At 49.1% G+C, this 15072-nt stretch overlaps 1 protein-coding gene across 2 annotated transcripts in view; it reads left to right on the top strand.

The window, feature by feature from the left end:
- Nucleotides 1–15072, top strand: part of ube2j1 (ubiquitin-conjugating enzyme E2, J1) — a 135294-nt gene that overhangs the window by 63883 nt on the left and 56339 nt on the right. For both annotated transcript variants that reach the window (XM_072499768.1, XM_072499769.1), the window contains one exon: nt 13849–13922. In XM_072499768.1, the coding sequence (XP_072355869.1) occupies nt 13849–13922 (74 nt within the window). The remainder of the gene's footprint in view (nt 1–13848; nt 13923–15072) is intronic.

The following is a 15072-nucleotide window of genomic DNA, read 5'->3' on the forward strand; positions in this document are numbered from 1 at the left end:
GTCTTATATATTTGTAGAAGCTTTTACTATCTGCTTTTATGTTCTGAGCCAGTTTACTTTCATAGTCTACCTTACTCTTCTTTATAGCTTTTTTAGTAGCTTTCTGTTGTCCTCTAAAGACTTCCCAGTCCTCTAGTCTCCCACTAATTTTTGCCACTTTGTATGTTTTTTCCTTCAATTTGATACTCTCCCTCACCTCCTTAGATATCCACGGTCGATTTTTCCCCTTTCCACCGTCTTTCTTTTTTGTCGGTATGAACCTTTTCTGAACACTGTGAAAGATCGCTCGGAAGGTTCTCCACTGTTCCTCAACTGCTTCACCATGAAGTCTTTGCTCCCAGTCTACCTTAGCTAGTTCTTCTCTCATCCCATTGTAATCGCCTTTGTTTAAGCACAAAACACTAGTGTTTGATTTTACCTTGTCATCCTCCAACTGTATTTAAAATTCCACCATATTGTGGTCGCTCCTTCCAAGAGGATCCCGAACTATGAGATCATGAATCAATCCTGCCTCATTACACAGGACCAGATCTAGGACCGCCTGTTCCCTTGTAGGTTCCATTACATACTGTTCCAGGAAATTACCCCGGGCACATTCGATAAACTCCTCCTCAAGGCTGCCTTTACCAACCTGGTTAAACCAATCGATATGCAGATTAAAATCTCCCATGATAACCGCTGTACCATTTCTACATGCATCCGTTATTTCGTTGCTTATTGCCTGCCCTACCATCCTGTTACTATTTGGTGGCCTATAGACTCCTCCTTTTCGCCTTACTGTTCCTGATTTCCACCTAAATTGATTCAACCTTGTCCTCCATAGCACCAATATCATCCCTTACTATTGTCCGGATGCCATCCTTAAACAACAAAGCTACACCACTGCAGGAAGGCAGATTATTACCGGAATGGTAGCAATTTAGGAAAAGAGGAAGTGCAATGAGACTTTGGTGTCATGATGGAGCAGTCGCTGAAGGTTGGCATGCAGGTACAGCAGGTGGCGAGGAAAGCTAATGGCATGCTGGCCTTCATAGCGAGAGGATTTGAGTATAGGAGTAGGGGTATCTTGCTGCAGTTATACAGTGCCTTGTTGAGGCCACACCTTTGAGTATTGTGTGCAGTTTTGATCTGTTAGTTTGAAGAGGGACATTCTTGCAATTTAGGGTGTCCAGCGAAGGTTCACCAGACTAATTCCCGGGATGGCACGACTGATATATAAAGAAAGACTGGATCGACTGTACTCGTACTTACTGGAGTTTAGAAGAATGAGAGGGGATCTTGTAGAAACATGTAAAATCCTGATTGGACTGGACAGGCTAGATGCGAGAAGACTGTTCCTGATGTTGGGGATGTCCAGAACTCGGAGTCACAACCTAAGAATAAGAGGTAAGCCTTAGGTAAGCATGAGATGAGGAAGAACTTCTTTCAGAGAGTTGTGAACTTGGGGAATTCTCTACCACAGAAAGCTGTTGGGGCCAGTTCGTTGGAAATATTCAAGAGGGAGCTGGATGTGGCCCTTGCAGCTAAAGGGATCAAGGGATCTGGAGAGAAAGCGGGAGTGGGATACTGAATTTGCATGATCAGCCATGATCATATTGAATGGTGGTGCAGACTCGTATGGCCTATTCCACACCTATTTTCTATGTTTCTGTGAATTTAAGTGTCACCAGGCAGGTAAACATCCATCGCTGCTCTCCTGGAGACTTGGCCTCAGATTTTAAATTATTATTGGGAAGGGAGGAAACTAAGCCACAGATCACTAGATCATTGTAGGCTGCTTTCTTTGTCAGCAACAAATGTTGCTTTGCCATAACGATAATATCCAGCCCCATTCAATCTCTGCTGGAAATTGTTGAGACCACATCTTTGTTTAGTTAAAATTAAAGTAAATAAGCATATCTGATAACTATTCGCATATATGCAGTTAACTGGATCTAAAATGCAGGGTAACTTAAGATTATGTTTTTAATATAATGTATTTCATGTTTCCAAGTGTTTGTTGGTTTGGCTGATTAACTTTTGAGGGTGATGTGTAATGTTCCCTTACTTATGAAACTGGATTTTCATACGTTGGCATGCAAAAAAACGGTTGTGGCAGGAAAGCAGGTTGCTCAGCTGTTTCAAGCATCAAAATGATGTTTCGAAACCTGCAGGCACTGGAAATTTTGAAATGGAAACAGAAAATGCTGAAAATACTTCGCAGGTCTGATAGCGTCTTTGGAGAGAAGCTGAGTTAATATTTTGGGTTGAAGTCCATCAACCAGAAATGTTAACTCTTTTTCCACAGATGCTGGCAGACCTGCTGGGGATTTCAGCATTTTCTGTAGAAATGTCTTTATTGTACAAAAATGACTTTGTAAAGAATGCACAGGATATTTCCAAAGATGCACTGGTTAGGTGGCTTGGCCATGCTAAATTGCCCCATAGTGTCCAGGGATGTGCAGGTTAGGTGATGGGGATAGGGGGCACCCATTGGAAGGGTTGGTGCAGACTCGATGGGCTGAATAGCCTCCCGCACTGTAGGGATTCTATGATATTTTGGTTATCATTATAATCCTAAATCTATATTTGTAGATTGATATGATGGAAAGTGAGGTATTTCCTCGAGCTGTACTGTGTGCTAAAATCATTGGATCTTTTCCAAATTTAGTGCATCCTACTGTAGGGCAGAAACCTGTTTTGAAACTGGATTACCCTTTCGTTGCAAATGTTTTTAGACCTATGTCTGTGACAATATTAGTCAAAAGTAATTTCTTTTAACACACCTCTTTAAGGAAACACAGTTCCAAGTTATTCCCTAATTTTCCAATCCGCCTTTTATTTCCTTATATGAAAACGAATAATACAGCTTGGGAACACAATAGTTACAGCGCATCTTTATTTGATCCTTACTGTTGTGATACTCTGTTGCAATACCTTGCTGCAATGTTCTACTTGTTATTAATTTCTTTAAAAAAAATTCTGCCACTAGCTTTGTATTGGTACCAATATGGAACAGTGACGTTTCCTTGTTTAATGGTTAATATGATTTGTGGAATGTTACCGATTGGATTTTCAAATCTTTGTTACTGTTGACCACAAAATATTCTCAAGTTAACCTTTAACTGTTGCAAGGCATTAACATACATGTCTCTCTTTGAGGAAAGCTTCAGCAATTGACGTAGCCATTTGAACAATGTTCAATAAATACAGCAAGTCACTGAAATCCTGTTTAAATGCTGGTCAAAACCAGTGTACTTGTTTCAGCCTGTGTGTTTGAAATCCCAGCTAAGGCCCCAATTTGTTGTAAACCTTGTAGAGACCGTTAACTTTCAAAAGACTACCAAACATCCAATTAACAGCTGATTCTATAATTCTTGAGATGAGAACACTACACAATGTTATGTTTTAAGACTCTTACACCAGACGAAAAGCATTATTGGTTAAATGCTATTTTTGTAGGCAACTCATGCTTTAAGCTACAGAGCAGAACTTTTTCCTTATGAGCACATCTGGAAAAAAAAGACTTCACAGGTATACTTTACGCTCTGCTTTAAGCAGATATTCAGTCCTCCCAGAATCGGTCAAAAATGTTTCTTGGAAACTACTGGCCAAGATCCTGGCGTCCAGAATCGAAGACTGTGTATTGGACGTGATTGTGGAGGACCAAACGGGGTTTGTAAAGGGCAGGCAGCTGGTAGCTAACCTAAGAAGGCTACTCAATGTGATTATGATGCCCCCGGAGGGCAGAGAGGTGGAGGTAGTGGTGGCAATGCATGCCAAAAAGGCTTTTAACGGGGTGGAGTGGGACTATTTAACTTCAGACCTGTGTTTCATAGTGAGAGTTTCCCTGGAGACCTCTTCTCCTGGTCTGTGATGTTGCGTGATATTTTAGGTGGCAATGGATGCGGAAAAGGCTTTTGATTGGGTAGAGTGGGACTATTTAACTTCAGACCTGTGTTTCATAGTGAGAGTTTACCTGGAGACCTCATCTCCTTGTCTGTGATGTTGCGTGATATTTTAGGAAATCTCTGTGGTTTCCTCTGAAACCTTCCCATCGGAAAATACATCACCATGCCAACATTAAGCATATGGGCCTTGTACTCTTCAGAACCAAACTCTCTTATTTTGGAAGTAAATGGACAGTTTAAATCATTTATAACATGGTATTCTCAACCTTTTCCTGGGACTTGGAGACCATCTTTCCTCTGGCAGCAAAGCTGCCTTTGTCATTGTCAGCAAGTATGAATACCTTGCACCCGTTTGCCACACTTGGTGATGATGGCAGACTGCTAGTCTCCAAAATCCCAGGATGGGGTTGAGAGAATGTCAGGTTGAAAACATTTATTAAAATGTCCATTTAGTTCATAGATCGAATAGTGTTTGGGTGTCTAAAAACTTAGCTAATCTGCTTTTTAAAAAATATATATATATTTTATTAAAGTTTTCAAACACAATTTTTCCACCTTACAAATCAACAAAAAAGATAACCCAATAACTAATAAATAACGTAATTTAAATAAAATAGTGATATAACAAAGTAACAAAAAATAGTGCTCCCCCCCCCCCAACCAGAACAAAACAGGTTGCCCCCCCCCCCCCCCCCTCTCCCCCCTGGGCTGCTGCTGCTGACGATCTATTTTCCCTTAGCGTTCCGCGAGATAGTCAAGGAACGGTTGCCGCGGCTTGGAGAACCCCTGAACCGATCCTCTCAACGCAAACTTCATCTGTTCCAGTTTTATGAACCCTGCCATATCGTTTGTCCAGGCCTCCACGCCGGGGGGGTTTCGCTTCCTTCCACATGAGTAAGATCCTTCGCCGGGCTACCAGGGACGCAAAGGCCAGAATATCGGCCTCTTTCGCCTCCTGCGCTCCCGGCTCATCCGCTACCCCAAATATAGCTAACCCCCCAACCTGGCTTGACCCGGACCTTCACCACCTTTGAAATCACTCTTGCCTCTCCCCTCCAGTACTCATCCAGTGCCGATCACGACCAGAACATATGTGCGTGGTTCGCCGGGCTTCCCAAGCACCTCCCGCACCTGTCCTCCACCCCGAAGAACCTGCTCAGCCTCGCTCCCGTCATGTGTGCTCTGTGTAGAACCTTGAATTGTATCAGGCTAAGCCTGACACACGAGGAAGAGGAATTTCCCCTACTTAGAGCATCAGCCCACAGACCCTCCTCAATCTCCTCCCCCAGCTCTTCTTCCCATTTTCCCTTCAGCTCCTCTACCAGCGCCTCCCCCTCCTCTCTCATCTCCTGATATATTTCGGACACTTTGCCCTCCCCATACCCCCGAAATCACTCTATCCTGGGTCCCCTGTGTCGGGAGCAGCGGAAATTCCCTCACCTGTTGCCTCGTAAACACCCTCACTTGCATGTATCTAAAGATATTCCCCGGGGGCATCTCCTACTTTTCCTCCAGCGCTCCCAAGCTCCCGTCAATAAACAAATCTCCCAATCTCCTAATTCCTGCACGATGCCAGCTCTGGAACCCTCAGTCTATCCTTCCTGGGACAAACCTATGGTTGTTCCTGATCGAGGACCACGCCGAGGCACCCGTCACACCCCTATGTCGCCTCCATTGCCCCCAGATCCTTAAGGTTGCCGCCACCACAGGGTTTGTGGTATACTTTTTCTGGGAGAGCAGTAGCGGCGCCGTCACCAGCGCCTTTAGGCTCGTTCCTTTACAGGACGCCATCTCCAGCCTCTTCCACGCCTCTCTCTCGCTCATCCATTGGCGGCCCAGTAATAATCGTCCAGATTTGGCTACGCCAGTACCCCTCTGTCCCTGCAGGAACCCCCTCCTTACCCTCGGGGTCTTCCCTGCCCACACGAAACTCATAACACTCCTATCTATTTTCTTAAAAAAGGCCTTAGTGATCAAAATGGGGAGACATTGAAACACAAAAAGAAACCTTTGGAGGACCATCATCTTGACCGCCTGCAGTCTGCCCGCCAATGAGAACGGCAGTATATCCCACCTCTTGAAATCCTCCTCCATCTGCTCCACCAGCCACGTCAGATTGAGTTTGTGTAAAGTTCCCCAGCTCCTGGCTACCTGAATCCCCAAATATCGGAAGCTCCTTTTTGCTCCTCAACGGCAGGTCGTCTATCCCTCTTCCCTAATCCCCAGGTTGTATTACGAAAAGCTCACTCTTCCCCAATATCTGCATAACCTCTGTCATCCCCTCTACAGGATCCGCCACATATAGCAGTAGGTCATCTGCGTAGAGTGACACTCGATGTTCCTCTCCCCCTGTAACCACCCCCCTCCATTTCCTAGAGTCTCTCAACGCTATGGCCAGTGGTTCAATTGCCAGCGCGAACAGTAATGGGGACAGAGGGCACCCCTACCTCGTTCCCCTGTGTAACCGAAAATACTCCGATCTCTGCCGATTTGTGACTACACTTGCCACTGGGGCCCCATCGAGGAGTTTAACCCAACTGACAAACCCCTTCCCGAACCCAAACCTCTTCAGCACCTCCCATAAATACTCCCAATCTACCCTATCAAATGCCTTCTCTGCATCCATCGCTGCCATTATCTCTGCCTCCCCCTCCGCTGGGGGCATCATTATCACCCCCAACAGCCGTCTCACGTTAACATTCAGTTGTCTCCCCTTTACGAACCCTGTCTGGTCTTCATGCACCACCCCCGGGACACAATCCTCGATCCTCATCGCCAGCACTTTGGCCAGCAACTTGGCGTCTACATTCAGGAGCGAGATAGGCCTGTATGACCCGCATTGCAGCGGATCTTTATCCCGTTTCAGGATTAATGATATTATCGCCTCCGACATTGTCGGGGGGTAGAGTCCCCCCTTCTCTGGCCTCGTTAAAGGTTCTTGCCAACAGCGGGGCCAACAAGTCCACGTACTTCCTATAAAATTCCACTGGGAACCCGTCTGGTCCCGGGGCCTTCCCTGCCTGCATGTTCCCCAGCCCTTTAATCACCTCGTCCACCCCGATTGGCGCCCCCAGACCTGCCACCTCCTGCTCCTCCACCTTCGGGAACCTTAGTTTGTCCAAAAACTGTTGCATCCCCTCTTTTTCCTCCGGGTGTTGGGACCTATATAGCCTCTCATAAAAGGTCTTAAACACCTCATTTACCATCCCTGCTCTCCGCACCGTAGTTCCCGTTCCATCCCTAACTCCCCCTATTTCCCTCGCCGCTATCCTCTTACGAAGCTCGATGGGCCAACGGCCAACTCGCCTTTTCCCCAAATTCGTAGCTCATCCCCTGTGCCTTCCTCCACTGTGCCTCTGCCTTCCCTGTGGTCAGCAGGTCAAACTCCGTCTGAAGTCTTCGCCTCTCCCTGTATAGTCCTTAGTCCGGGGCCTCCGCATATCTTTTATCCACTCTCAAAATCTCCCCCACTAATATCTCCCTTTCTTTGCCCTCTTTTTTTCTCCTTGTAGGCCCTAATGGAGATCAACACTCCCCTAACCACCGCCTTCAGTGCTTCCCATACTACCCCCACCTGGACATCCCCATCATCATTGGCCTCCAGGTACCTTTCAATACATCCCCGCACCCTTCAGCAGACTCCCTCATCCGCCAATAGTCCCACATCCAGTCGCCACAGTGGGCGCTGTTCCCTCTCCTCTCCTGGTTCCAGATCCACCCCGTGCGGGGCATGATCTGAAACGGCTATGGCCGAGTACTCCGTTCCTTCCACCCTCTGAATCAGTGCCCTACTCAAAACAAAGAAATCTATCCGGAAATCTAGCCTTATGAACATGGGAGAAAAAGGAAAATTCTTTGGCCAACGGCCTAGCAAATCTCCACGGATCCACTCCCCCCATTTACTCCATAAACCCCCTGAGCACCTTGGCCGCTGCCAGCCTTCTTCCGGTCCTGGATATAGACCGATCTAACCCTGGATCCAGCACAGTATTGAAATCCCCCCCCCCCATTACCAGGCTTCCTACCTCCAGGTCCGGGATACGTCCCAGCATCCGCTTCATAAATCCCGCATCATCCCAGTTCGGGGCATATACATTTACCAGCACGAACTCCATTCCCTGCAATCTACCACTCCCCATCACATATCGGCCACCGCCGTCCACTACTATATTCCTAGCCTCGAACGACACCCGTTTCCCCACCAATATAGCCACCCCTCTATTTTTTGCGTCCAACCCTGAGTGGAACACCTGTCCCACCCATCCTTTCCTTAACCTAACCTGATCCGCCACCTCCAGATGCATCTCCTGAAGCATGACCACGTCTGCCTTCAGTCCTTTTAAGTGCGTGAACACTCGGGCCCTCTTAATCGGCCCATTTAGGCCTCTCACATTCCACGTGATCAGCCGGATTGGGGGCTGCCCCCCCCCCCCCCCCCCCCCCCCCCCAGCCGACTAGCCATCACCTACTCTAGGCCAGTCCCACGTCCAGGTCCCGTGCACCCACCAGTCCCCCAGGCGGCGCACTCCCGTCCCGATCGGCACTCCCGTCTCGATCACCTCTTCCCTTGCCAGCTCCCTCTCGATCCCAGCAGCAGCAACCCAGTTATTTCCCCCCCCCCGCGCTAGATCCCCATCTAGCATGGTTTCTCCCCCCATAATGCTTCCGAAACTCGGCTGACCCCGGCTTCCCCCGCTCTCTCCTTGACCCCCCCGTGTGTGGAACTCTCCTCCTCCTTGCGCCTATCTTCCCGCCATCATCTCCCTAGCGCGGGAAAAAACCCGCGCTTTCCTAGATCAGCTGCACCCCCTATGGCGCAGCTCCCACTACAGCCCCGTTCCCGTTCCCTATCCCCCACCTATGTCCCTTTTTCCACCGGCGCCCACATTTCTCAGTGTCCCCCCGTCAAAGAAAAAAGGGAATTCTTCTCTTCCCTTTCCCCTCCCCATCTATCGTCCCGATACGGTGAACCTCCCATTCCCCAATTTACATTTCTATACATCAACATCGTCATCTCCCCCTCTCCCCCACAGCATCAGTTCTCGGTTCTAGTCCAACTTTTCTTTTTGGATGAAGGTCCATGCCTCTTCCGACGTTTCAAAATAATAATGTCTGTCTTGGTACGTGACCCACAATCACGCCGGCTGCAGCATCCCAAACTTTACTTTCTTCTTGTGAAGCGCCGCCTTGGCCCGATTAAAACTCGCTCTCCTTCTCGCGACCTCCGCGTTCCAGTCCTGATACACTCGTATCACCGCATTCTCCCACCTGCTACTCCATACCTTCTTGGCCCAGCTCAAAACAGCCTCTCTGACTTCAACACCGTGCTGGACCCAGGGTTAGATAGATCTAGATCTAGGACCGGAAGAAGGCCGGCAGCGGCCAAGGTGCTTAAGGGGTTTATGGACCAAATGGGGGGAGTGGATCCGTGGAGATTTGCTAGGCCACTGGCCAAAGAGTTCTCCTTTTTCTCCCATGTCCATAAGGTATACTCCCGGATAGATTTCTTTGTTTTGGGTAGGTCACTGATTGAGGGTGGAAGGAACTGAGTACTCAGCCATAGCTGTTTCAGATCATGCCCCACACTGGGTGGACCTGGAACTAGGAGAGGAGGGGGAGCAGTGTCCACTCTGGTGACTGGATATGGGATTATTGGCGGATGAGGGAGTCTGCGGAAGGGTGCGGTGATGTATCGAAAGATACCTGGAGGCCAACGACGACGGGGAAGTCCGAGTAGGAGTAGTATGGGAAGCACTAAAAGGGGTGGTCAGGGGAGAGTTGATCTCCATCAAGGCTCACAAGGGGAAAACGGAGGCCGAAGAAAGGGAAAGACTTCTGGGAGAGATTTTGAGGGTAGATAAAAAATATGCGGAGGCCCCGGATGAAGGACTATACAGGGAGAGGCGACGACTCCAGACTGAGTTCGATCTGCTCACCACAGGGAGGGCAGAGGCACAGTGGAGGAAGGCACAGGGGATGAGATATGAATATGGGGAAAAGGCGAGTCGCCTGTTGGCCCACCAGCTGCGAAAGAGGACAGCGGCGAAGGAGATAGGGGGAGTTAAGGATGAAACGGGAGCCACGGTACGGAGAGCAGGGATGATAAACGAGGTGTTTAAGACCTTTTACGAGAGGCTATATAGGTCCCAACCCCCAGAGGGAAAAGAAGAGATGCAGCAGTTTCTGGACCAACTAAGGTTCCCGAAGGTGGAGGAGCAGGAGGTGGCAGGCCTGGGGTGCCAATTGGGGTGGACAAAGTGATCAAAGGGCTGGGGAACATGCAGGCAGGGAAGGCCCCGGGACCAGATGGGTTCCTGGTGGAATTCTACAGAAAATATGCGGACTTGTTGGCCCCGCTGCTGGTAAGAACCTTTAACGAGGCCAGAGAAGGGGGGACCCTACCCCCGACAATGTCGGAGGCGACAATATCACTAATCTTGAAGCGAGATAAAGATCCGCTGCAATGCGGGTCCTATAGGCCTATCTCATTGCTAAATGTGGACGCCAAGTTGCTGGCAAAGGTGCTGGCGACGAGGATGGAGGATTGTGTCCCGGGGGTGGTGCACGAAGACCAGACAGGGTTCGTAAAGGGGAGACAATTGAATGTCAACGTGCAACGGCTATTAGGGGTGATAATGATGCCCCCAGCAGAGGGGGAGGCAGAGATAGTGGCGGCAATGGATGCAGAGAAGGAATTTGATAGGATGGAGTGGGAGTATCTATGGGAGGTGCTGAGGAGGTTCGGGGAGGGGTTTGTCAGCTGGGTTAAACTCCTCTATGGGGCCCCAACGGCAAGTGTGGTTCCAAATCGGGAAAGGTCGGAGTATTTTCGACTACACAGGGGAACAAGACAGGGATGCCCGCTGTCCCCATTACTGTTCGCGCTGGCAATTGAACCACTGGCCATAGCACTGAGAGACTCCAGAAAATGGAGAGGGGTGGTTAGAGGGGGAGAGGAACACCGAGTGTCACTCTATGCGGATGACCTACTGCTGTATGTGACGGATCCAGTGGGGGGGGGAATGACAGAGGTCATGCAGATATTGAGGGAGTTTGGAGATTTCTCGGGATAGGCTTAACATGGGAAAGAGTGAGCTTTGTGAGATACACCCTGGGAACCAGAGTAGAGGGATAGATGGCCTACCGCTAAGGAGATTGGAAAGAAACTTCCGATACCTGGGGATTCAGATAGCCAGGAGCTGGGGAACCTTACACAGACTCAATCTGACACGGCTGGTGGAACAAATGGAAGAGGATTTCAAAAGGTGGGACGTGCAGCCGCTGTCACTGGCGGGCAGAGTGCAGGCAATTAAGATGATGGTCCTCCCGAGATTCCTATTTGTGTTCCAATGTCTCCCTATACTGATCACTAAGGCCTTCTTTAAAAAAGTAGATCGGAGCATCACTAGCTTCGTGTGGGCAGGGAAGGCCCCGAGGGTAAGGAGGGGGTTCCTACAACGTAGCAGAGACAGAGGGGGACTGGCGTTGCCGAATTTGGGCGACTACTATTGGGCCGCCAACGTGGCGATGATTCGTAAATGAATGATAGAGGGTGAGGGAGCGGCGTGGAAAAGGTTGGAGATGAAGTCCTGCAAAGGGACGAGCTTGAAGGCGCTGGTGACGGCGCCATTACCGCTCTCCCCGAAAAAGTTTACCACGAACCCAGTGGTGGCAGCAACATTAAGTATCTGGGGGCAATGGAGGCGACAGAGGGGTGTGCTGGGAGCCTCGGTGTGGTCCCCGATCAGGAACAACCATAGGTTTGCCCCAGGGAGGCTGGACGGAGGATTCCAGAGCTGGTACCGGGCAGGAATCAGGGGAGTGGGAGACTTATTTATAGATGGGACGTTTGTGAGTTTGGGAGCACTTGAGGAAAAGTATGAGCTGCCCCTGGGAAATACCTTTAGGTTTCTGCAGGTGAGAGCGTTCACGAGACAACTGGTGAGGGAATTTCCGCTGCTCCCGACACAGGGGATCCAGGACAGGGTGCTTTCGGGGGTGTGGGTCGGGGAGGGCAAAGTGTCCGAGATATACCGGGAGATGAGAGAAGAGGGGGAGGAGCTGGTGGACGAACTGAAGGGAAAATGGGAAGAAGAGTTCGGGGAGGAGATTGAGGAGGGTTTGTGGATTGATGCCCTAAGCAGGGTAAATTTCTCTTCCTCGTGTGCCAGGCTTAGCCTGATCCAATTTAAAGTGCTGCATAGAGCACACATAACGGGAGCAAGGTTGAGCAGGTTCTTCGGAGTGGAGGACAAGTGTGGGAGGTGCGGGGGAAGCCCGGCGAACCACACACATATGTTTTGGTTGTGTCCGGCACTGGGGGGGGGGTATTGGAGGGGAGTGACGGGAGTGATCTCGAAGGTGGTGAAGGTCCGGGTCAAGCCAGGCTGGGGGTTAGCTATATTTGGAGTAGCGGATGAGCCGTGAGTGCAGGAGGCGAAAGAGGCCGATGTTGTGGCCTTTGCGTCCCTCGTAGCCCGGCGTAGGATTTTACTCATGTGGAAGGGAGCGAAACCCCCCGGCCTGGAGACCTGGATAAACGATATGGCGGGGTTCATAAAACTGGAGCGGACGAAGTTTGCGCTGAGAGGATCGGCTCAAGGGTTCACCAGGCGGTGGCAACAGTTCCTCGACTATCTAGCGGTTCGTTAGGGGGAAGATAGATAGCCAGCAGCAGCCGGGGGGGGGGGGGGGGTAAATTGTTTGTGTTCTAGAGGGGGTGGGGGGAGCATTACTTCGTGTTATTTGGTTAGCTTACTATATTATTTAAACAATGTTATATAGCAGGTATGCTACCATTTTTGTTGATTTGTAAGGGGAAAAATTGTGTTTGAAAACTTTAATAAAATATATTTTTAAAAAAAAACAGCCTCTCTGTCCGTGAAGCACTGAAATCTCACCACTATTGCCCTTTGTGGTTCTCCAACCTTGGGTCTCCTCGCAAGGACCCGGTGAGCCCCTTCCACCTCCAGGGGGCCCGAGGGGGCCTCAGCTCCCATTAGCGAATGGAGCATCGTGCTCACATAAGCCCCAACGTCAGCTCCCTCCATTCCCTCGGGGAGACCCAGAATCCGGAGGTTCTTTCTCCTCGATCCGTTCTCCAGGACTTCGAGTCTTTCGATACACCTCTTGTGTAGCGCCTCGTGCGTCTCCATTTTTACTGCTAGGCCCAGAATCTCGTCCTCGTTCTCAGCTGCCTTCTCCTTCACCCCACGAAGCTCTATCGCCTGGGCCATTTGTGTTTCTTTTAGCCCTTCGATTGCCAACAACATCGGCGCCAGCACCTCCTTTAATTCCTCCACACAATGTCTAAGGAATTCCTGCTGATCCAGCCCCCATGTCGTCTGGTCTCCATCCGTCGCCATCTTGCTTCTTCCTTCTCTTCTCTGCCGCTGCTCCAGAGGATCCTTCACAATCGGGCCACTACCACCGATCTTTTCCATACACACTAGGGGGGACTCCTTACTTCGTCACCCCACACTGGGTTTGGTCTGAAAAAATTTCCGTTGGGGTTCCCAAAAAGAGCCCAAAAGTGCGTTAGAGCGGGAGCTGCCGAAACGTGCGACTTAGCAGTGCATCGCCGCAACCAGAAGTTCTAATCAGCTTTTTTACCTGGATACAGTGCCCATGTAATTCACATCACCACGGACATGAACTTTGGGATTTAAGATTTATTAAACTCTCAGGCACAGGCAGTATGTCAGGGAGAGAGGGAACAGCAAGGGACCAAAAACCATGCCGGAATATGGGTGGGAGGTGCAGAATTGAAATTATGCTGGAAGATTCGCCTAGCTTGCACTTGAGGGCAAATCTCCAAGTAAAATCCACACCGTGAAAGACAGTCCTGGGTCTGAAGGTTACTGGGCTGGGGAAGGAAAAGAATGTAAGTAAATTCTTGAGAGCTAACATTTGTCTTCCAATTTGATGCTGAAGTTTAAACATATTTTTGTTTTAACAGCTGTCAAACGTTTAATGAAAGAAGCACAAGAACTGAAGGACCCAACAGAACAATACCATGCACAGCCTTTGGAGGTAAGATTAGAAGTAACTTCAAAATGAAACACAGGCCCGTAACTTGCGGCTAGCGACGGGAAGCCATGAGCCACCGATTTAAAAAGGGGGGAAATGCGCACTTGCCTGCGCTCGAATAGTACGATGAATCTCCCTCTCCATGTGGCAGCCTGGGGTCTCCAATGCCACGGTCTGCATAAGCTGCAGTGCGGTTCAGGAGGAGTGCAGTCCCTTCCCTTATGATGGGGCCAGCTTGGCAAAGTCCGAGGCAGGCATTTAAACTGCAGATTTATATTCAAGACAATAGGCAACCTGTGTAACATGTGTTTTAAAGGTTTGTAGAAGTTTTTTTTAAAACAGTTTTGCTCTTTTATGCAGGCATTGCTGTTATTGATTCTTTTAAAGTAATTTTAAAAAATTTATGATTAAAAGTGATTATTTATAAGTGAACGTAGGTTTGGTTATTTGTTTTAAATCTGTGATTATTTAAGTCAGCACTATTATATAACTTTACATGTGGCATGCTTAAAAGTGTTCATGTGGTTTAATTTAGATTATGGTCGTAAGATTTTAAAAGCGCTGTCACTGCCCATGTAACATCTGATGTACTTTTTGGTTCGTATTTATAGAATCATAGAATCACTACAGTGCAGAAGAAAGCCATTCGGCCCATCTAGCTTGCAGCAACTCTCTGAAGCAGCAACTCTCTGAAAGAGCACCTTAACCAGGCCCTGCCCTATCCCTATAACCACACCTAACCGTTGGACACTTAAGGGCAATCTAGCAAGGCCAATCCACCTAACCTGCACACCTTTGGACTCTGGGAGGAAACTGAAGCACCTGGAGGAAATGACAGTGGTATGGTGGCACAGTGGTTAGCACTGTTGCCTCACTGCGCCAGGGACCTGGATTCAATTCCAGCCTTGTGTGACTGTGTCGACTTTGTGCACTTTCCCAGTGTCTAAGTGGGTTTCCTCCGGGTGCTCTGGTTTCCTCCCACAGCCCAAAGATGTGCAGGCTAGGTGGATTGGCCATGCTAATTTACCCCTTATTATGCAGAGGTTTACAGGTTAGATTCCAGGGTTAGGGTGGAGGAATGGGCCTTGGTAGGGTACTCTTTCAGAGGGTCGGTGCAGACTTGATGGCCGAATGGCCTACTGCACTGTGGGAA

This window comes from Scyliorhinus torazame, chromosome 4 (genome assembly GCF_047496885.1).
Source record: "Scyliorhinus torazame isolate Kashiwa2021f chromosome 4, sScyTor2.1, whole genome shotgun sequence".
In the NCBI taxonomy this organism is placed as follows: Eukaryota; Metazoa; Chordata; class Chondrichthyes; order Carcharhiniformes; family Scyliorhinidae; genus Scyliorhinus; species Scyliorhinus torazame.